The following is a 23,486-nucleotide window of genomic DNA, read 5'->3' on the forward strand; positions in this document are numbered from 1 at the left end:
CAAGGATCAAGAAAAAAAGCCAAAAGTAGGCATCTCATGAACCTTGAATTGTGGGTATTGTTGAAGAGAGGATGGCTCTTTCTGTTAACGATAATAGGACCAACAACCAGGAGAAAAAAGACTTAACTCAAGACCAACAGCCAGGAGAGAAAATCATACATGTCCATAGTCCTTCATCAAAAATTCTTAGAGCCAAATGTATTTCAGAAATTTCTTTAAGGTAATATGTTATAGATACCATATGGATATGATATATGATATGATATATGATTATTTGTATTAAATGTAATAAACAAGTGTAAATAACCTCATATCAGTTCAGTTCAGATTTTGTGATCAAATAGATTTGGGTTCGGTCAGATACTGCTACCAAAAATGTTGTGGAAAAACTTTCACTTTTCATTATTCTTAAGATTTCATAATTACAAGTAAGGATTCTGGGCCCACGTTACCACTCTTGGACATTTTATTTTATTTATTCCTAAGTCAGGAATCTCCTTAAAAGGCATTGCCCCTGCTTTTCTCTAAATTATTTCTTTATACCATTCTCCTAGATAAAATGCTAGCGTCTACAGGTTTTAGGAGGAACCCATTAAGGAATTTCAAATCCAGTTAAGTATTCACTTTGAGAGACAAAGCTGAATTTAAATTGTTTTTATAATCACTGTCTTATTCAAGAAATAAAAATTCATAGGGATATTTGGTGAAAAATAGGCTTTCTTACACCCCAGTGTCTTAGCCAACCTCCTTGTATGTTACCTCTCTGTTTCCTATGTGTCCTTCCAGGTATAGTTACATATGTACAGTCTTGACTGTGTACGTGAATGTGTGCACCATAGAACCGCCCCATTTTTTTAAGTCCATACAATAGGACATTTACCCAGCCTACTAGTGAAGGAAAATTGAGCTTATTTTCCATCTTTTATGATTGCACACGGGCTACGATGAATATTGCTATATATATCATTTATACATGAGTGAGGATATAAGATAAATTCTTAGAAATGTTATTGTGGGTCAGAGATAAATTCATTATAAATTGGTAGATATTGGAGTTCCCACTATGCTGCAGTGGATTAAGGATCCAGCATTGTCTCAGGCAGCACAGGTTTGATCCCTGGTCTGGCACAGTGGGTTAAAGATCTGGTATTACCACAGCTGTGGCATAGGTTGCAGCTGTGGCTCAGATTCACTCCCTGGCTGGAAACTTCCAAATGCCAGGGGTGCTGCGGACAAAGAAAAAAAAAGTGATAAATATTGCTAAATTGTTTCAATAGAAGTTATACAACTTATGTTCCCAATTGCAGTATTTGAAAGTGTCTGTTTTATTATACTTTTTTTTTTGTCTTTTCTAGGGCCACACCCATGGCATATGGAGGTTCCCAGGCTAGGGGTCTTACTGGAGCTATAGCCGCCAGCCTATGCCACAGCCACAGGAACACAGGATCCGAGCCTTGTCTGCAACCTACACCACAGTTCACGGCAATGCCGGATCCTTAACCCACTGAGCAAGGCAAGGGATCAAACCTGCAACCTCATGGTTCCTAGTCAGGTTCATTAACCACCACGCCATGACAGGAACTCCTGCTTTATTAAACTTTAAAGTGTAATCAAAAAGTTTAGTTCTGGGAGTTCCCATTGTGGCACAGAAGAAAGGAATTTGACTAGTATCCATGAGGTTTCAGGTTCAATCCCTGGCCTTGCTCAGTGAGTGGTGGTGTAGGTCGCAGACTCAGCTTGGATCCTGCATTGCTGTGGTGTAGGCCAGCAGCTGTAGCTCTGATTCGACCCCTAACCTGGGAACTTCTATATGCCGTGGGTGTGGTCCTAAAAGCAAAAAAAAAAAAAAAAAGAAAGAAAGAAAAAAGAAAAATTTAGTTCCTTGCTAGTCTGAAAGGTAGAAAGGTATCTTTTTTAACAAAAAGATATATATAAATGTTATAATTTATGTTTTTCTTATTATGAGTGAAGTTTTATATTTGAGTCATTTGTATTTTCTACAAAATATTGTTCTATTTTTTGTCTATTTTTCAACTAATTTGTTAGTCTTTTTCTTTTCTTTATTTTTTATTTATTTATTTATTTATTTATTTATTTGCTTTTAGGGCTGTACCCATACATATGTAAGTTCCCAGGCTAGGAATCAAATCAGAATTACAGCTGCCAGCCTGCGCCACAGCCACAGCAACACAGGATCTGAGCCTAGTCTGCAACCCACACCATAGCTCAAGGCAACACCAGATCCCCAACCCACTGAGGGAGGCCAGGGATCAAAGCCATGTCCTCGTGGATACTAATCAGATTTGTTTCCACTGTGCCAAAACAGGAACTGCATAGTCTTTTTCTTTATATTGAAAAAAAGTGGGTCTTTTTGTAATATGTCACAAACATTTTTCCCAGCTTGTGTTTAGTCTTTTGACTTGGGTTATATGACATTCTTTCCCATGCAGAAAACTCTTCTGTACAGTGATTTTTCAGGTCCCTTTTGATTGGTTCTACCTTTGGTTTGTCTTTGGTCATTTCACCCTGCAGTCATTCATATAATAGTTTGTTATGATAACTTTAATGGCACACTTATCCAGAGTTCTTTCTGATCTATCTAATCCCTTTCTCTGCCTACATTTTGCCCCCTAACAGCAATTCAAAATATATATATATATAGTAATAGCGTTAATTTATTGAGCACTTATTATATGCCAGGCATAGTGCTAAACACTTCACATACACCATCACATTTCCTCAGAGAAATAGACATTTTTTTATCCCCATTTTAAAGATCAAACAATTGAAGCTTGGAAAAATTAAGCAATTTAGTTAAAAATTGGTAGAACAAGGACTCGAATATAACATCTGACTTCAGAGCCTGAGCTTTTCCCACTACCTTGAATGCAATGTTTTCATGTATATTAACTTAGAGCTATTACCAGAAATGCTGTAGTAGAGTTCGATTAACCCTACAAGGATGACTAAGTTATTATTTTCTTTGAATAGCAGTCTTGAGCATGAAGATTCCCACATTCTTCCATATTTATTCACCTTGTTACTCCCTCTTTCTCCTTGGTGTCTGAAAAGCCATGCCATTTTTTTTATTCTTTTTTTGTCTTTTTTTTTTTTTTTTTTTTTTGCCTTTTCTAGGGCTGCTTCCCTTGGCATATGGAGGTGCCAGGCTAGGGATCTAATTGGAGCTGTAGCCACCAGCCTACGCCAGAGCCACAGCAATGCCAGATCCGAGCTGCATCTGCGATCTACACCACAGCTCACAGCAATGCCAGATCCTCAACCCACTGAGCAAGGCCAGCGATGGAACCTGCAACCTCATGGTTCCTAGTCGGATTCGTTAACCACTGCGCCACGATGGGAACTCCAAGCCATGCCATTTAAAATCAGTAAAATAGAGTGGTCATCTATTAGAAGTATATATGTCCATGAATTTAGCCCATTCAGTTGTTCTCCTTTACTGAAAGTCTCTAACTACAACTTTATTCAAATATAATGACTTTCAACAGAGTAACAGTTTTATCAACTGGATTCACTTTTAAAAGCCCAAACATAATAAATGAAATTAACTTTGTAGACCTAGAGGTTGGAACTATGATATGGGCCTAGAAATAGGAGCTAAACTTTTCAGCCAACATAATTCAGTTTAACCAGAGGTCTAGAACTAATAGCATTAAAAAATAGAAGAGAACCTGTAGGGACTCTTAATTTCTCCAGTACCTGTACAGAATGATACCTGGGTTCTCCACGCCTTGTTCGGACTCTGGGGACTGGTTGGCATGAATGTGAAGAAAAAAAGTAGTACTTATCTCATGGAGATCACTGATACCTTTCTGAATTCAATATCTCAGAAAGGAAGATAGATGCCAGGTCTTCATAGACCTGGCTAGATTATGGCATGGTAAAGGCACACCTAATTTGGACTATTTGATCTGAGATTTCCTGAACCCTTCATTATGTCTTGCCATCTTACTTCTGCTCACTGAAGCAAGTTATGTTGACATTATCTTGTGTGGATGTAATAGAAGGGAAGTTCAAGAAAAACCTACTTTAAAGGAAATATTTTCAAGCAAACTGTTCTTAAATCAACACTAATGACCAAATACTGATTTTTTTTTCCTTAAGATAACAGAATAAGAATGCTGATTATAAAAATATTGCTAGAGTAAGATAATAAAAGCTATGGAGAGTCTTTAGTATTAGAGCAATGGTATCTCCATAAAATATAATACCACAGTAGTTTATAAGAATTAAGCAGATCTATATGCATTATTGTGGAAAGATCTCCAGAACATTCTGTTAAGTGAAAAAGCAGGTCATAGATCCATACATAAGCATGGCTCAGTTTAAGTTTTTAAATACATATGTGTCAATGTATGTTTATTTGTATATGCACATATAAGTATGTAACTGTATAAAAAAGATTCAGAAGCATCCATGTATTATAAAGGTCCCTATCAACCTTTTCACTTAAGGATTTAGCAGCCATTTAGGTCGCAAAATGATTTTTTTTTCCTTAGATTTATTAAATGGCATATGATATACACTGATTTCTTAAGACTGAACCAACTTTGCATTCCTGAAATAAATCCCACTTGGTTATGATGTACTATTTTCTTTTTTTTTTCTTTTCTTTTTTTTTTTTTTTTTTTTTTTTTTGTCTTTTTGCTATTTCTTTGGGCCACTCCCGCGGCATATGGAGGTTCCCAGGCTAGGGGTCCAATCGGAGCTGTAGCCACCGGCCTGCGCCAGGGCCACAGCAATGCGGGATCTGAGCCGCGTCTGCAACCTACACCACAGCTCACAGCAACGCCGGATCGTTAACCCACTGAGCAAGGGCAGGGACCGAACCCGCAACCTCATGGTTCCTAGTCGGATTCGTTAACCACTGTGCCACGATGGGAACTCCGCAAAATGATTTTTCTATTGTTATTCCCTCTTTTTTATTAGCTATGATCTCTCTATAAAGAAAAACTTTATAGACTTTTTTTAATATTGAAAGACACTATATAATACCCATGGTAATGATTTAGTTGAGAGAGAAAAAGTGATATTGAAGAAGAGAGAAGAGATGACCAAGTGATAAAGGTCCCCAAGAAGATGACAAAGGATGGGATTCAGAGCAGATAAAGGGTCAGCTTTTGTTTAGATGGTCCACTCTTTCCATTGTCAGAGAGGGAAGAAACAAGATGGATGCAGATGCAAGGAAGTTGGGGTGATTGGGTGGTCAGAAGAGTAATTTAGTTCCCTTAGTTCCTTGTGGTTATGTGTTTTCAGTGACAGCAAAGTCATTGACTAAGAGAATGGGAAAGTTGGGGGGAAGGAAGAAGGGAGCAAAAGTTTTAATTCTGCTTTATGTTTCATGGGAACTTTAGAAAAAACTTTATGAAAATTTCTGTAACACCAATGGCTTTATTGGAGCCTCTGAAACCGATTTTTTTTTTTTTTTTGGAAATCTTATTTTTCAAAGGGACTTCTGAAAGCTGTCTAATATCTTTGATGGAAGAAGAAATCAAGAATTCATTCCCATATACCATTCTTTTTGTGTTTTCTCTATTCCTTATTGAGATCTTATTCTCCTTCCACTCTGGTAGGTTATATAATAACCCCTGTTTGCTCGTCTTCCCTTTGATTTGCATGTACACTATGTGTACTATGGGGATCTCTTTTAAGAAGACAATGTAAATCAAACCTGAAGGTAGAATTTGGTTTAAGATGTATGCTTACTTGTCTGACATTTAAGGATGAAATAGAATTACTGGTACTTCAAATCTGTCTAGTGTAGGAGTTCCCATCGTGGTGCAGCGGAAACAAATCTGACTAGGAACCATGAGGTTGCAGGTTCCATCGCTGGCCTTGCTCAGTGGGTTAAGGATCCAGTGTTGCCATGAGCTGTGGTGTAAGTCACAGATGCTGCTCTAATCTGGCATTGCTGTGGCTGTGGCGTAGGCCAGCAGCTGTAGCTACAATTAGACCCCTAGCCTGAGAACCTCCATATGCCACAGGTGCAGCCCTAAAAAGCAAAAAACCAAAAAAAGAAAAGAAAAAACTCTCCAGTGTATCTTGTACAACTGATAGCTTTGTTATCCTTCTTGTTAGTTAATTCTTGATGTTTATTTGGATCACATTGATATTTGTTTTAATGTGATTGTTTGCCTCTGAGATCTATTTCACCCTGTGTATGTCTTACTTGTCCTTTTTCTCCCTGAGAAACTGAAGTGTAGATTTCCATTACATGAATACATGCAGCTTTTTTATTATAATTTTATCTGGGTATTTGGGGAAACAAATATGTTATGTTCTGGTACCCCTAGAATATGAATCCTAACTATATTTCTAAAAGTATTACTAAACCCTAAGCAAAAATAATTAACATTGCAGGCAAAGTTAAATGCCACCAGTGGCAAAACCTAAATACCATAGGGAAGCATGATACCTTCTTAAAGTATATTCTTTTTTTAAGTGAAATATAGTTGATGTACAATATCATCTTAGTTGCAGGTGCAGTCTAATTAATTAATTTTTTCTTTTATACACCATGCTTCTGATGTCATATCTAAAAATTCCTTGGCTAACTCCAGAACAGAGATTTTTTTCCTATATTTTCTTTTAGAAGTTTTACAAGTTACGCTTCACATTTAGATCTATGATCCATTTAGGGTTAACTTTTTTAAGTCTTAATTTTTTTAGAGCTGTTTTGGATTCACAGCAAAATTAAGAGAAAATGAAGAAATTTCTCGTATGCCTCTGCCCCCACATCCACACAACTTCTCCATTATCAACACACCCTCCCTGAGAGGTACATTTGTTACAACTGATGAATGAACCTACACTGACACATCATAATCATCCAAAGGCCATAGTCTATATTGTGATACACTCTTGGTGTTGTGTATTCTGAGTTATAGCCAATTTATAATGACATGTATCCAGGGTTATAATATCATACAGAGTGTTTTGACTGCCATAAAACCCCTCTGTGCTCTGCTTTTTCATCTCACTCCCTCAGACCATGGTAACCAATGATCATTTTACTGTTTCCATAGTTTTGCCTTTTCCAGAATGTCATATACATAGAATCAGACAGTATGTAGCCTTTCCAGATTGGCTGCTTTAACTTTGTAACATGTATGTAAGGTCCTGCCATGTTTTTTCATGACTTGATAGCTGATTTCTTTTTAGTGCTGAATAATGTTCTATTGTCTCCATGTACCATATTCATTTACATCATTATTTACCTATTCACCTTCTGAAGGACATCTTAGTTGCTTACAAATTTTGGGTGTTATGAGTAAAGCTGCCATAAATGTCTACATGCAGTTTTGTGTGTGGACATAAATTTTCAGCTTTTGGGGGGTAATTCAAGGAATATGATTACTGGATCATAGGGTAAGAATATGTTTAGTCTTACAAAAAATTGCCAAATTGTGTTCCAAAGTGGCTATACCATTTTGCATTTCCACCAGCAATGAATGAAAGTTCCTGCTGCTCCACATTCTCACCAGCATTTAGTGTTGTCATTGTTCCAGATTTAGGCCATGCTAATAGGTGTGTAGTGGTAGCTTATTGTTGTTTTAATTTGCATTTCCCTGATGATGTAAGACATGGCACCTTTTCATATGCTTATTTGCCATCTGTGTATCTTCTTTGGAAAGCTATCTGTTAAGATCTCTAGTCCATTTTTTAATCAGGTCTTTTGTTTTCTAATTGTTGAGGTGTAAGTGTTCTTTGTGTATTTTGGATAATGGTTCTTTATCAGATGTGGGTTTTGCAAATGTTTTCCACCAGCCTGTGCCTTGTCTTCTCATTCTCTTGACATTGCCTTTTGCAGAACAGAATTTTTTAATTTTAATGAAGTCCATCTTATCAATTATTTTTTTCATGGGTAGTGCCTTTGGTGTGGTATTTAAGGAGTAATCATTATACTCAACATCATCTAGGTTTTCTCCTATTTATCTTCTAGGAGTTTCATGATTTTTCGTTTTTTTTTTTTAATTTGCCATTCTTTTTCTTTTTTATTAAAGTATAGTTGATGTACAATGTTTCTTCAATTTCTGTTGTACAACAAAGTGACCCAGTCATACACAGTTCCCTCTGCTGTACAGTAGAGCCCCATTGCCCATCCTTTCCAAATATAACAGTTTGCATCCAAAAACCCTGAACTGCCCATCCATCCCCTTCTCTTCCCACTGAGAACTACAAGTCTGCTCTCCTTGGCTGGGATCTGTTTCTGTTTTGTAGATAAGATCATCTGTGCCATATTTTAGATTCCACAAGTAAGTGATATCTTATGGTATTTGTCTTTTTATTTCTGACTTACTTCATTTAGTACGAGAATCTCTAGATCCATCCATGTTGCTGCAAATGGTGTTAGTTTATCTTTTTAATGGCTGAGTAGTATTCCATTGTACATATGTACCACATTTTAATCCATTCATCTGTCAATGGACATTGAAGTTGTTTCCATGTCTTGGCTAGTGTGAATAGCACTGCAATGAACATAGGGATGCATGTATCTTTTTGAATGAACGTTTTGTCTGGATATATACCCAGGAGTGGGATTGCTAGATCATATTCATTTTACATTTTGCGTTAATTTTTGTGGAATGTGTAAGGTCCAGATTCATCTTTCTGCATATGAATATTTAGTTTTTCCAGGCTATCTTTGAGCATTTTTTATCTTTGCTCCATTGTATTGCCTTTGCTTCTTTGCTCAGAGATCAATTGATTATACTTACATGGGCTCTCTATTCTGTTTCAACGATCTATTTGTCTTCTTTTGCCAATACTACACTGTCTCGATTACTGTAGCTTTATATTAAGTCTTAAAGTCAGGTAGAGTCAGTCCTCAACTTTGTTCTTTGCCTTCATTGTTGTGTTTTCTATTCTGGATCTTTTGCCTTTCCACATTATTTTTAGAATTAGTTAGTCAATATCCACAAAATAGCATGCTTGGATTTTTTTTATTGGGATTGATTGTGTTGAATCTGTAGGTCAAATTGTGAAGAACTGACATCTTAAAAATATCGAATCTTCCTCTCCATGTATTTAGTCCTTTGATTTTGTTCATCAGAGTTTTATAGTTTTCCTCATATAAGTTACATATACATATATTTGGTTAGATTTATACCAAGCATTTCATGAGGAGGGCTAATGTAAATGGTATTGTGTTTTTCTTTCAAATTCTATATGTTAATTTCTGCTATATAGGAAAGCAGTTGACTTTTTTTTGGGGGGAGGAAGCAATTGACATTTATATGCCAACTTTGTATCTTGCAACCTTGGTCATAATTTCTTATTTGTTCCAGGGGAATTTTGTTGATTCTTTTGGATTTTCTCCATAGAAAATCATATCTGTGAACAAAGACAGTTTTCTTTCTTTCCTTTCTAATCTGTATACCTTTTACTTTCTTTTCCTGTCTTGTTACATTAGCTAGCATTTCCAATATAAGGGCTGAAAAGGAGTGGTGAGAGCAAATTCTTGTCTTGTATCTGAACTTTGTGGAAAAGCCACAAGTTTCTCAACATTAAGTATGATGTTAACTGTAGGTTTTTTGTAGAGATTCTTTATCAAGTTGAGAAAGTTCCCTCTATTCCTAGTTTACTGAGAGTTTTTAATCATGAGTGGGTGTTGGATTTATCAAATACTTTTTCTACATCTATTGGTATGGTAATGTGTTTTTCTTTTTTACCTGTTGATGTGATAGATTATGTTAATTGACTTTTTCTTGTTTTTTTTAAAGTTTTACTCAAGTATAGTTGACTTACAATGTTATGATAATTTCTGCTGCACAATGTGGATCTTTCAGTGCTGAAAGATCTATATCTGGGATAAATCTCACTTGGTTGAAGATTTTTGCATCTGTGTTCATAAAAGATATTGGTCTATAGTTTTCTTTTGTTGTAATGTCTCTGTCTGATTTTGGTATTAGAGTAAAGCTGGCCCCATAGAATGTGCTAGGAAGAATTTCCTCTGCTTCTATCTTCTGAATGAGATTGTAGAGAATTGGTAAAATTTATTCCTTAAATGTTTTCTATAATTCACCAGTGAACCCATCTGGGCCCGGTGCTTTCTGTTTTGGAAAGTTATTAATTACTGATTCAATTTATTTAATAGATAAAGGCCTATTCAGACTGTCTGTTTCTTCTTGTGTGATTTGGCAAATTGTTCCATTCCGTTTAGGTTATTATGTTTGTGGGCATAGAGTTGTTCATAGTATTTAGTTTTTCTTTTAACGTCCATGGGATCTGTAGTGACATATCCTCCTTCATTTCTGATGTTAGTCATTTGTGCCATCTGTTTTGTTTTTTCTTAGTTAGCCTGGTTAAAGACTTATCAATTTTATCAATCTTTTCAAAGAACTAGCTTTTGGTTTCATTGATTTTTCTCTGTTGATTTCCTGTTTTCAGTTACACTGATTTCTGCTCTACTTCCTATTATTTCTTCTCCTCTGCTTGCTTTAGATCTAATTTGCACTTCTTTTTCTAGTTTCCTAAAGTATACACTTAGATGATTGTTTTTATATTTCTTTTTCCTCATGTATGCATTCAATGCTATAAGTGCCCCTCTAAACACTGATTTCACTGCATTTCACAAAGTTTGATAGATTGTGTTTCCATTTTTATTTAATTCAAAATATATATCAGTTTATCTTGAGATTTCTTCTTTGATCTGTCTGTTATTTAGAAGTGTGCTGTTTACTCTCCATGTGTTTTGGGGTTTTTTAGTTATCTCTCTGTTACCAATTTCTAATTTAATTCCATTGTGATCTAAGAGTAGATGCTGTATGATTTGTGCAATTTCTACTTTTTTCAATTTGTTAAGATGTGTTTTATGGCCCATAATATATTCTGTATTAGTAAATGTAAAGTTAATTTTTGTATAAAGTGTGAAGTTTATGTAAAATTTGTGGGGGGGTTGAATATGATGTCTAGTTGTTGCAACACTATTTATTGAAAAAGTTATCCTTTCTCCACTGAATTGATTTTGTACATCTATAAAAACCTCAGTTGACCATATTTGTGTTGGTATTTCTGGATTCTCTATGTTTTTCTCTTGATCTGTCTATCCATTCTTTGCCAATACCACATTCTCTTGACTAATGTAGCTTTTACAGTAAGCCTTAAAACCATGTTATATGAGCCCTCTAACTTTGTTTTCTTCTTTAAAATTATTGCATCTATTTTCGTTCTTTCTTCCCATGTAAGAAACTGAGTCTTCGATGGAAAGATAAATAGTAAAGGAAACTATAATAACATGACTAAGAAATTTTACTCTGTTACTTGTGCTTTTTACGTGTTATATTAAAATTGTTCTTGATTGGAGGATCACCCATATACCCATTGATTTTTTTTGGTAAACTCTTTAACCTCCCTTCAAGGTGCACTGACTTTGCATGGTAGTCATTTTATGGCTTATAAGCCTTCAAGAAGAAATATATTAAATTAAAATTATCAGAGTTCTTTTGTGATAGCGCCTCTGTTGAATGGAGGATGAGAAATAGAGAGGCGAGGTTCTGAATATTACCCTCAATCCTGTTGTCTGCACATAACTGTCTTTCTCTCCATCTGTGTTAGTAGTTCTCCTATGAGGTCTGCAGTCTCATAAGTAGGTTCAAGACCACTCTTTTTACTTACAAACCTCTTTGCTGATGTTTGACAAGTGATTGTGAAGCATTTATAAAATATTCTGTATCTTCTATTTTTCAGAAACCTGAATGCCAGCCCAAGTTTGCTTTAGTAATTAAAAAGTAGGAAGCTTTTGAGAGAAACTGTTTTAGGATTCCTGAGAAAACCTATTTTAGCACTCCTGCTCCAGTGTGGTAATTAGTTATCCTTCTACCTTCTCCATAAATTCCTTCTTTCTTGAACTGGTACTATTCCTTTTCCCCCATTAAGGTAAGACTAATATATAGGGCTACAAAGGACCATAAGAAGGACTATAAGCAAATATTCCCTATAAATACAGATTTTTAAACCCTAAAATAATCATAAAAATCTAATGTTAAAGTAAATATAAAGAATAATACTATATAACTAAGCAGAATATATTCTAGGCTTTTAAATGTGGTTAATATTTTGAAAGCCAAAAATGTAATATTTCTCAACAATATATCAAAGAAGAAAAAGTATATTATTCTTACTAAGATATTACTTGGTAAAATTAATTTTTCATTCTTTATTTCAATAAGCCAAAAGAGAAAGTACTTCTTAATATAATAAAGAATATCTGGATGGGAAATACTTTAATAGTGAAAAAATACATGAATTCCTATTAGATCAGAATTATACAAAGGTGCCTTTAAATCTTGTAGTTTTAGTACTGCCCTGGAAGTTCTAGCCAATACAATAATAGAAGAAAAATAATACAAATATGGAAAACACGTAAACTTTATCATTATCTATATTCAATATAATTGTTCACCATAAAACCCATAAAAATCAAGTGGAAAAATAATTTGAAGAATTAAGAGAGAAGTTCCCACTGTGGCTCAGCAGGTTCCTGACTAGTGTCCATGAGGATGCAGGTTTGATCCCTGCCCTCCCTCAGTGGGTTAAGGTCCCAGCACTGCCTTGAGCTACGACATAGGTCACAGACACAGCTTGGATCTGGCGTTGCTGTGGCTGTGGCATAAGCCAGCAGCTGCATCTCCAATTCAACCCTAGTCTGGAAACTTCCACATGCTACAAATTCGGCCCTAAAAAACAGAAGAAGAAGAAGAATTAAGAGAGCTCAGTAATGTACAAAACTCAATTACCATAAATCTTGATACCAACATTATATTAGCTCAATTTAAAAGATATAGTGGGGAAGGGGGAGACTCATTTATAATAGCAATGAAAAAATTCACAAATTCTAATAATAAACCTAGAAATTTATGGAACCTTTCTGCAAACATATTTCCTAGCTAAGATGATTAATTGAGCACTTATATTTATCTCTTCTACTTCCTGAGACACTAGTAAGATGAGAGTAAGTTAATGTTTTTAAAGGTGTAAATTCACAAGAATAAATGAGAGAAGAGTCATCAGTATAGCAGAGAATTATATACGTCTTTTGGAAAATGGAAAAGGAATGGAGGATTAGTTACTTATTAAACGAGGATTAGTTACTTATTAAACAAGACAGAAGAAACCACCACATAGAAAGCACTGAGAAAGGTATTCAAAGGAAAAACAATTGATGCCACAAAAATTTGTAAAAGTTTGGGAATTAGGAGCAACATGAAGAGCGGTGATATGGGGCAGAACTATAAATAGTATGAAGTGGGCATTCGAAGCAAGAATCAAAAAACCCAGTACTCCTGACACAGTGCCATATATAGAATGTTAGTCCCAGGCCAAAAACTGGAGGTGAATTCTCTGGAGAAATTCAATAGAGAAGACTCAGGAATGTCATATACTTTGGAAGATTAAATGAGTAAGGTAGCACTGAAAATGGGCCAAACTCAAAGTCTACAAATGGAAAGGTGGACCACCTTCCCTGCCCCAGAAGTAGACCACATCTCCCTTCCAAGAAGAACATAGAAAGATTCTTACCTGAAGAGGCTTAATAGTCTGAGGAAAAAAAAAGACCTTCAAGCACTGACATTAAGTGGTACATCCACTTTGGAGAATAGTCTGGCGGTTCCTTAAAATGTTAAATGTAGGGTCTGTAGTCCCACCCCTAAGTATCTATCCAAGAGAAATGAAAACATATATCTACTAAAAACATGTACATGACTGTTAATAGCAACACCGTTCACAATAGCCAGAAGAGAGAAACAACCTAATATCTATCATGTGATGAAGAGATAAATAAAGTATGGTATATCTGTACTGTGGCCTATTATTTGGTCATAGAAAGAAATTTAATGGGGAATGCCTACTGATGGATACAGGGGTTCTTTAAGGGGCAATGAAATGTTCTCAAATTAAATTATGATAGTTGCACAACTCTGTTACACTAAAAACCAATGGGCTGTCTGCTTTAAATAGGTATACTTTTCTGTATGGATATTTTAATTGAGTAAAATAGTTTATAAAGAAGCAATCAGCCATGTTGAATACTTCAGAGACATTATGGACTACAAAATTTAGCAGCATGGAGGTCATTGATGAATTTAGCAGCATGGAGGTCATTGGTGAATTTAGTGATTGCAGTTTTAGTGGATTGAGAGAAGATTAAATCCAGTTTGAAAAAAAACTGAGAAATTGGTTATGGAAGGAAGAGAACGTTTTAAGTGCTCTTAGTTATCTAGTAAACAGGAAAAGATTGAAGGTTCTAGAGTGGATAGTCAATACCAAAATGTCCCTAAGAAGCACAGATGGAGTGATTAGCCTTATCTAAGAGAAGGATCGCTTCCTTCAGTGTAAAGGGGGAAATGATGGGTGCTGAAAGACTTGTAAACTTGACAAAGTGAGACAATTTCTCTTTAATGACCTCCTTTCTCTGAAGTGGGAAGCAAGGCCATCTGTTTAGGATAAATTGCGAGAAGGGGAAATGAGGAGAGCAGAACAGCTAATTAGAGAAATACAGTAGCTCTGTCAGAAAATGTTTAACACCCACTTAAGGTTAGTGACTAGGAATCTGTATTGGATCTGCTTTTTGTTTGTTTGCTTGTTTCTTTGATTTTGTTTTATTTACACGAAGTTTCCCAACTGTAATTCACAGAAAAGGCAGACATTTGGATTCATGCAGCGCTATGATTTTGCCAGATTTAGGGGAAGGGACAAAAATACAGGGAACATGTGTTTAAGAGCATTGTTAAAAGAGTGCTTGGAATGCTGGACCATGAAATTCAAGTTGAATAAGAGAGAAAGGGTTTAGAAGAAAGTATGCTACTAATGGTCCCACCAGGGGATAGATTTTAGCTATCTTGTTCACCAGTTCTTAGAACAGTGATTGCTTGAATTAATGGTCTGTTAAAACCAATGGGCAGAGAAAGTGGGAATAGTTGAAAAAAAAAAAAAACCTTGAGGGTAAGATGTGGGCATCAGGAAGTAATGGGATGTTTGAATTACTGAATTCAGAAGAGATGCTGTTTAATTGGTCAAAAGTTTCAGGATGTTAAAAAGAAAGGTTGCTGAGAGAGTCTTTGACCTGAGAGGTAAGAGAACTAAGTCAGAGTGTTCTTTGAGTGTCACTCATGTACTGCTGACATTAGCAGGCATGATGAATTGAAAGACAAAACTGACTCAAGTGTTGACATCATCAGTGAGTGAGAATGAATGGGTAGAGGTTGAGGGTAGTAAAGCAGATGACAGGATTCTCCCAAGCAATAGGTTAATGGGAGACAGGAAGAATAACCATCAAAAATCAAAAATGGAAGCAATGGTGATCCCAGTACTGCTTATTGACCTTGAAATATATAGGATATGTTGAGTACAAACAATTCTCACTGAGAAGGGTGGAGGGGAAGCATTGACCTCAGTTCAAAGAGAAGATGAAGAGAGTATTCTGAGGAGAGTACAAAATACAGCTGAGCATATTATAAAGCAAAAGCACCAGAAGCACTGGGGGCATGGGTTGGAGGAAAAAAAAAAGAGTAAAACTATAGAACACAATAGGGATAGCCATCCTTTGCTAATAACCTATGATGAATTGGGGTGGAGAATATCCTTTGGGCATTGACTGATTGAAAAAAGAAATGAAAGATGTAGCTGATTTAATCTCCATAAAGACCTTGGACCTAACTTAAGTGCTCTTCGATAGGGGATTGGTTAAATAAATTAGAGTATATCCAGAAGACAAAGTAATCTCTAATCATTAAAAAATAATGTTATAAAAATTGATGTGGATAAAATATTCCTAACATGTTAAGGGAAAAAGTAGTTTGCACAATCCATATAATCCTTTTTTATAAAAGGATAGCAAGAAGAATAAATGGATGGGTAATACTTTCATAATATTTGAAATATATTGTAATTTTTTAAAATGACTATCTAAAAATTGAAAAAGCTGCCTGTGGAATATAGTGCTAAAACATAAACCTTCGGACCATTCATTTTTTTCAACGAATATTTAGCTCCTTCCTTGTGTCAGATACCATTCTTGGCACTGGAGATAAACAAAATAATGACCCTACTCTCATAACTATTGAAAGAGAAAAGCAAATAAAAAGATCTGAGAAAATAGCATCCTAAACATATTCACAGGGCCAGAGGTAGGAATCCAGCATGAAAGCAGATTTTTGGCAACATTGAGCAATTGGGTTCACGAAGAGGAGTGAGATTTGGAGAAAAAGAAAAATAGGAGTTCCGTTTTGGATAGTTTGAGATGCCTATCACACATCCCAGTGCAGCTTCAGGCAACAGTTGTGTGTATGAGTCTGGAACTCAAGAGCAAGGCTGAAGTTAGAGCTTATACATTTTAGAAGTCACCAACATATTGATGTTATTAAAAATCATGACAATGAAATTACCCAAAGGAATGAGAGCTAAGGATTAAGCCCTAGGACATTCCATCATTTAAAAGGTATGAGAAGAGGAGGGCAATCAGGTGATTACTGCCGGAATCACCGAAGATGAAAAAAGATAGGGAGGGGAAAGCTTCTGCATCATGTTTAGGTTTTCATCCAGTGCAGCTTATAGAATGGACCATAAAATCATTTCATTTCCTGGCCTTGCACTAATATCCTCAGACATCATGTCACACTGCCCCTTTCTTAAGTTGATGGCATGGAGCCAAGTCAAATCTTCAGAAGCTACATCCTCCCCTGGATGTCTAAGTACCTTGCAGCTCAGAAGCAAACAAAACTGGGAAGAGAACTCTAGGAGGACAGAATTAATGCTAGTACAGCCAAGTTCAAATTGCTTCCTGGCCTTGCTGTACAGTGGGAAAATAATAAAAAAAAAAAAAATTGCTTCCTGGATGGGACTGGCAGAGTGGACCAAATAAGCCTTCTGCTTATCATCTCTCCATAATGAAGCTATTAAAGTCAACCTGTGTGCCTAGGTAACTCATAAGTACTGGCTCTGTGAGGTACAGAGGCAAGAAAGATCAACATACTTTATGCCTGTGGCTAAAATAGTCTGAGTTTTTCAAGGGATGGTATTTTATGGATTTGAATTAGTTGTATGTACCTTTAAATTATTTGAATACCAAACATCCCCATCAGGGTCAGGCCCAGTTAATCAACTTTATAGCCCCCATCACATGTCACCTCAGCAAACTAAGGCACACTGCTCACAGAACACTGTTTGATAAACACGGTGCCCTTTGCTGGTATTTAGTACAAAATACCACGGGAATTCATTTTTTTTTTTAAATTTTGCTTTATTGTGTATATAATTCTGACATAAAATTAGGTAACTTCTCAAGCTTTGGTTTTTAAAATAATCTTTGCTATTTTGTTGCTTTTTAATCTGCCAGATTATTTGGTCTTTCCGAATCACAAAAGTACTGTTAAAACATTTATCAAACAAAATTAGCTATGAGGTGTCACTGAAATCTGAGCCCCTGCCTGCCACAGATTTTCTGCTTCTGCCAGGGAGTAATCTATGATTGAATGTGGCTTCAAGAGAAATGGAATTTTTATGATAACAGCAGAAGCATGAAGATAAGCATTTGTACTTTAGGGTAGATTAAATTGTTGGTGAAACAACAGCCCAGTTGAACAGGAGTATGGGCATATTCACAATGAGTTACAACTAATCATACTACACCTGTAAAATAAAATGTAGTTGGAAACAGCAACTGTTTTCTTCTTTTACTTTTCCTTTAGTAACACATCTTATTTATCATGATGAAAAGATTAAAGATACAAGTCGAGGAGCTGGATTAAAAACCCCTTGGCTCTGCCACTAAGTTGCTGTGTGACTCCCAACAGTTCACTTATACCTCTCTGGGCCTCTGTTTCTTCATTCGTAAAATAAGGGAATTATTCCAAATTATGTCTGATACCCAGTCCTCAGTAGGTGGTCATTACTGATGTTTGCCAATATCCAGTTCTTCTCTCTTCTGTACCATGACTGGTTCTGGCCAGTCAGATGTAAGGAGAAATGTTATGTCACAGCCATGCTGTAGAAAACCTTTGGGTGGTTCTTAAGTCTCTCTTTCCTGCCAAGGCAGTAGAGAAGCTTACATGTTCCAGGTGATGTAAGACAGAGGAGCCACTGTGTGCCTAGACCTACTTTGAGCACATAGCATAAGTGTGAAATATATTTGAGTTATGTTAAGACATTGGAGTTTTGAGGTTAATTTGTTATTTCTGCATAACCTAAGTTATCCTAATACAGCAGATATAACTCAGACATAACTTTTTTGGTGGGTCACTCTGTCCATATTATAAAGAGTTTTTAACATATCATGTGTGGATAAAAGTACTATGAAGAAATTTGAAGCCCACAACTTTTTTCCAAATAATTAAATACGTTGGTACATATTAAATCAGTCTTTAAGCACAAACTCTTAGCATTACTCTGAATTTCAGTTTGCGTCTCTGAATTGGTTGACTTCTGATGTAATTTCTGATCCCCAATTATTTTGGTTTTGCCTTTTAATAGGGCAGCTGGTTTGATTTCTTGATTTAGAGTATCTCTCTTGCTTTGTATAGAATAATTATTTTTTCTCTTTACAGCTACACCTGCAGCATATGGAAGTTCCCAGGTTAAGGGGTCAAATAGGAACCATAGCCGAGGCCTATGCCACAGCCACAGCAATACTGGATCCAAGGTGCATTTGCAACCTACACTGCAGCTTGCATAACTCCAGATCCTTAACCCATTGAGCTAGGCCAGGGATCAAACCTGCATTCTCACAGAAACAATATCAGGTCCTAAACCTGCTGAGCCACAACGGGAACTCTAAAATTTTTAAATTGTGTAGAAAAATATAGACTTTCCATTGTTTCTGATTTTTTAAAAAATTTAGTGGTCTATATAAAGAGATAAATATTACCACAAGATTGCCATGTGTCTCCAAGGAAAGTTCAAACAGAACCTGTTCCTTGAGTGTGAAGTTGCTCTGTCTTGCTTACAAACAGACTACCTTGGAAGTAGTTACCCAGCTGACTTACACCCTAAATAAAAATATTTTGGTTGAACATTGAAACCATTGTTTTGAATGACAAAGACAATTGTATTGAGGCATTGGCTTGATGCTGTGAGAATGAGAGCTGTAAAAAATTTTCTGCTAAAAAAGATTTAAATTTATAGGTTTTCATGCCATAGAAAAAACTGTGACATTTCCATGAGTAAGATGGTAGTCTGATCTTGCCTGGATCTTAAGGTTAGAGCCAGCTGCATAACTTAGAAGATCAGTGCAAAATGAAAATCCTTTGTTCAAAAATTAGGTTTAAAAAATGCATCCAGGAAGTTCCCTTCATGGCTCCAGTGGTTAACCAACCTGACTAGGATCCATGAGGATGTGGGTTCAAACTCTGGCCTCCCTCAGTGGGTTAAGGATCCAGCATTGCCATGAGCTCTGCGATGCAGGTCGCAGATGTGGCTTGGATCCCACGTTGCTGTGGCTGTGGTGTAGACCGGCAGCTGTGGCTCTGACTTGACCCCTAGCCTGGGAACCTCCAAATGCCTCCATACGCCTGGGTGTGACTCTAAAGAGGAAAAAAAAAAAAAAAAAAAGCATCCAGTTAAAGGTATAAAATACAAAGCATTTTCCTTTAAGAAGAAATTTGCAAAACAGCGGGTGATACATGAGTAGTATCATAAGCCTGCAGGTAGCCAGAAATTATATTTTGATATCATAATTTTATGTAATATGATTAATAATACTTTATTAATGTGACAACTTGGTTGATCATAAGATTTTTCTGGTCATGTTTCTTCAAATGCATTGATTAGATCATCAAAGTTTATACTTTTAGCAACTTTATTTTAAGTGATATAATTAAAAGCAGATTAGTTGCTCTTGGCAAATGAAGATCACACATAAATTTTGGTAATCTTTAATTTTGAGAAATATCTTTCTGCTGATGCAACTGATACTGGAACTGTTAGGAATATTTTATAGGCTATGATAACATTTGGATAGATTTCTGATAAATTATCTTAAAATATAAATTTTAGTATATCTAGAGCTGATGATTCTTATGGAACAATTTTTCATAAAAAGATTTAACTCTTCATACACATTAGTTTCATGTATGCATATAAATTTAAATTTGTATAATGCCATTTTAATGTTTTCTTTGGCATGTCATAACTCGTAGAGGTCATGCAAGAAACCAAAAGTCACTTAATATTTTGTAGATAATTCAAAATGCCTCTTATGCTTTATGTTACTGTATCTTCAGTTATGAAGAAAAATTAACTTAAAGTTATATTCCTAATTAATTGGTTCATGTGAAGCTGCATATGAAAACAATATTCTTTTCCAACAAATGCAGTAATCTTTACTTTGAATTTCTATTTCTCAGCCTATGGATATTTGCTTTGCAATGTTGCAGCAGTTTTAAAACCAGAGACTCTAAACTCTTTGAAAAATTCTAACATCTCTTTGATACGCTTTATTACAATATCAATGCTTTTATTTTTCAATAATGTATTCATGTTTTGTGCCTAAACACTAGCAGTTCTTATCCCAGTGCTCGGGCCAGAGAGCTAATATTTTTGCCTTGGGGATGAGCTCTGGGAAGATGGGCAAGCCAGCCTCCCACCACTGGCATTACCACTGCTGCTTCTGCCACCATCAGGGACCCTGTACCGCCCCATACTGCTTCTGGCACAAATGTGCACACCACACAGGCAAACTGCCTGTGCCCATTGTCCACTGTGCCTGTGGGCAGAGCCCACACATACATGCCCAGCGTGTCTCCTCTACTCACACACACGTTCCCTTGTCCCATCAGACTTTATTTCTAATGGGCAAGGTCAAAGATAAGATCAATAAGAATTTCAAGACAGTAACAGTAGAGCACCGAACCAAGTGCAGCCACAGAGGTCACACATGCCCTGCTTGAGGCTTCACGTTCTATCCATTACTTGACCCCTTGTATAAAAGAATATGAAGGGAGATACTTTTATGGTTTTGGCTTTCAATCCTGGAAATGTATACAATGGGGAATGGATGAGAGAATCATTGACCATAACTAATTTCTCTGCCTCTAAACTGCTCCAAGCTTACACTTTTTTGATAAAAATGTTAGACACCAAGGCATCCTTCTTTAGAGGGATCTCTTTAATTTCAGATGAATGTTATTTTTTTCCAGGGTTTAGAGAAAGTGGGAGCAGCGTAGCAGGAAGGAACTAGCATGTATTGAGTACTTTATACCAAATCATTAATTTAATCCTAGCAGGAGTTCTCTTGGTCCCCCAAACAAGGCAGACTGAACTGGGAGACTAAATAGCTTTCCCAAGATCACACAGCTTACAAATGGTAGAGCAGAGATTTCAATCAAGTCTGTGTGGCTGCAAAGACTTTGAGAGGCAGCTTTAGTATCCTGGGTAAGAGTGCTGGAAGCCCTAGCTTCAAATCCTGACTCTGTCCTATAATGGTTTCTTGTTAGAGGTGTTACTTTCCCGAGCCTTGGTTTCCTCATGCATATAAAGGTGATCAGAGCACTAGAGTACCTACCTCACAGGGTTGTGGGAGGGTTAAATGAAGGTGAAATACAGGTGAAGCATTGAAAACACTGCCTGACCCTTTTAGTAAGCCTGCAATAAATATTACTACTAATATTGTTACAGTTGTGATTACTTTGCCCACTCCTCTCTCTCTTCACAGGTTAGAAACGAATGTTAATAGTCAGCAGAAAAGATGAGCTTAGAGACAGACAGAGGGACCCCTCTGGTGTTTACTTTTCCTAAAATTCCCCTAGAAGGCCCTCTTGCATATGCTGTGATCTGTGATCTGCTTCTTGCTGTGGGCTTTTTGGATTTTTATGTTCTACTGATCTGATCATTCTCTGTCTGGGTTGCGTGTGTTACAGGTATGAGACCTCTCTGTTGGATCTGGTTCAATCTCTGAGTCCAAAGACTGCTCCCAAACTTCCACTGCGCTCCTCCGGAGAAGGTGGCTCATGGAATCACAGCACTTGCCGACTCAGTCCTCCGAAATCTACCTGGAACAAGCCCAGGGCAGGCAGGACCCCTGAAGACCTGGAGGAAAATCAAATTTTAGAAGATATATTTTTCATCTTACACTGAAGCACATACTGCAGAATTTCCGTCCGAAATGAGTGGATGTCTTTATATACTGATCTAGGATTTAAAATTATTCGACTTTAATGTAATTGTGTCTCTCCTTTCACAGGGGCCTATCTCACTAGCCTCCTGTGTTGCATCAAATATAGAAATCATTCTAACAACCCAGGTGTGTTTGATCAGACCAATCAGTAGAGAACACATTAAGAGTGGCTGGGAGTAGTAGCTTTTCTATACCAGAGGTTAGAAAGTTAACATAGGACACTTTCTGCATGGCAGAGGCCACTGCATACTCAGCCTTATTTCAAAAGTGTTTCTTTCTCAGTATATTGCTGGGAAAGTTTGGCTCTCTTTTGTGCACAAGGAAAGCCTTTCCACTGAAAAATCCCTCTAATTTAAACACAGCCCCTTTGTAACATAGGGAATTTCAGAAAGATAAACTCTTTTACCTCTCCACCCTGTGCTCTTACCACCTACTCCCTTCTAAGTATGAGTCATTTAATTCTGAAGTTGGAATTGATGTGGAGTTCCCGTTGTGGCTCAGTGGTTCACAAATCTGACTAGGAACCATGAAGTTGTGGGTTCAATCCCTGGCCTTGCTCAGTGGGTTAAGGATCCCGTGTTGCCGTGAGCTGTGGTGTAGGTCGCAGACGTGGCTCGGATCCTGCGTTTCTGTGGTTCTGGTGTAGGCCGGTGGCTACAGCTCCAATTAGACCCCTAGCCTGGGAACCTCCATGTGCCATGGGAGCAGCCCAAGAAATGGTAAAAAGACCAAAAAAAAAAAGTGAAGTTGGAATTGAGGCCCCTACTATTGTAAGCAACACTGAAGGCCAGTATCACAAGCTATAATCATCAGCCTGGGCAGCTGTCCATCCTGTAATTGGAAGAGCTTAATGAGCTAGAGGGAGGGACCCACCCAACCCTTGGAAACTATCACTAAAATTACACAGGAGGAGTTCCCATTGTGGCTCAGTGAGGATAGTCTCCGTGAGGATGCAGGTTTGATCCCTGGCCTCATTCACTGGGTTAAGGATCTGGCATTGCCACAAACTATGGTGGCATATGTCACAGATGTGGCTCAGAGGCTGTGTTGCTGTGGCTGTGGTGGAGGCCAGCAGCTGCAGCTCTGATTTGACCCCCTAGCCTGGGAACTTTCATTTGCCACACTTGTAGCCATAAAAATTTTTTAAAAATTACACAAGGGCCTGCTGCCCTAGTAGAGACGCGAGCCTGAAATGCCTTTCCTACCATCTGCCATTTCCCAGGATAACTAGGAGCAATCTCTCAGTATTTCTCCTTGATTCAGATGTCCCTTGTGAACTTCCCACAGTTATGTCTTGGGGAGACACCACCAGAGGGGGAATAGCATTGGCTGCAGCAGGCTGGCAGGCTTTCCCTGAGCCTCC

The 23,486-nt window shown here is 37.0% G+C and overlaps 1 protein-coding gene across 6 annotated transcripts in view; it reads left to right on the forward strand.

The window, feature by feature from the left end:
- KIAA1328 (KIAA1328 ortholog) overlaps positions 1 to 22,244 on the forward strand; it is a 365,621-nt gene extending 343,377 nt beyond the window's left edge. For 5 of the 6 annotated variants that reach the window (XM_021096286.1, XM_021096288.1, XM_021096287.1 and 2 more), the window contains one exon: positions 21,867 to 22,244. In XM_021096286.1, the coding sequence (XP_020951945.1) occupies positions 21,867 to 22,083 (217 nt within the window). In that variant the 3' untranslated portion in view covers positions 22,084 to 22,244. The remainder of the gene's footprint in view (positions 1 to 21,866) is intronic. The other variant, XM_021096291.1, reaches the window with a different exon arrangement.

This window comes from Sus scrofa, chromosome 6 (assembly GCF_000003025.6).
Source record: "Sus scrofa isolate TJ Tabasco breed Duroc chromosome 6, Sscrofa11.1, whole genome shotgun sequence".
Taxonomy (NCBI): Eukaryota; Metazoa; Chordata; class Mammalia; order Artiodactyla; family Suidae; genus Sus; species Sus scrofa.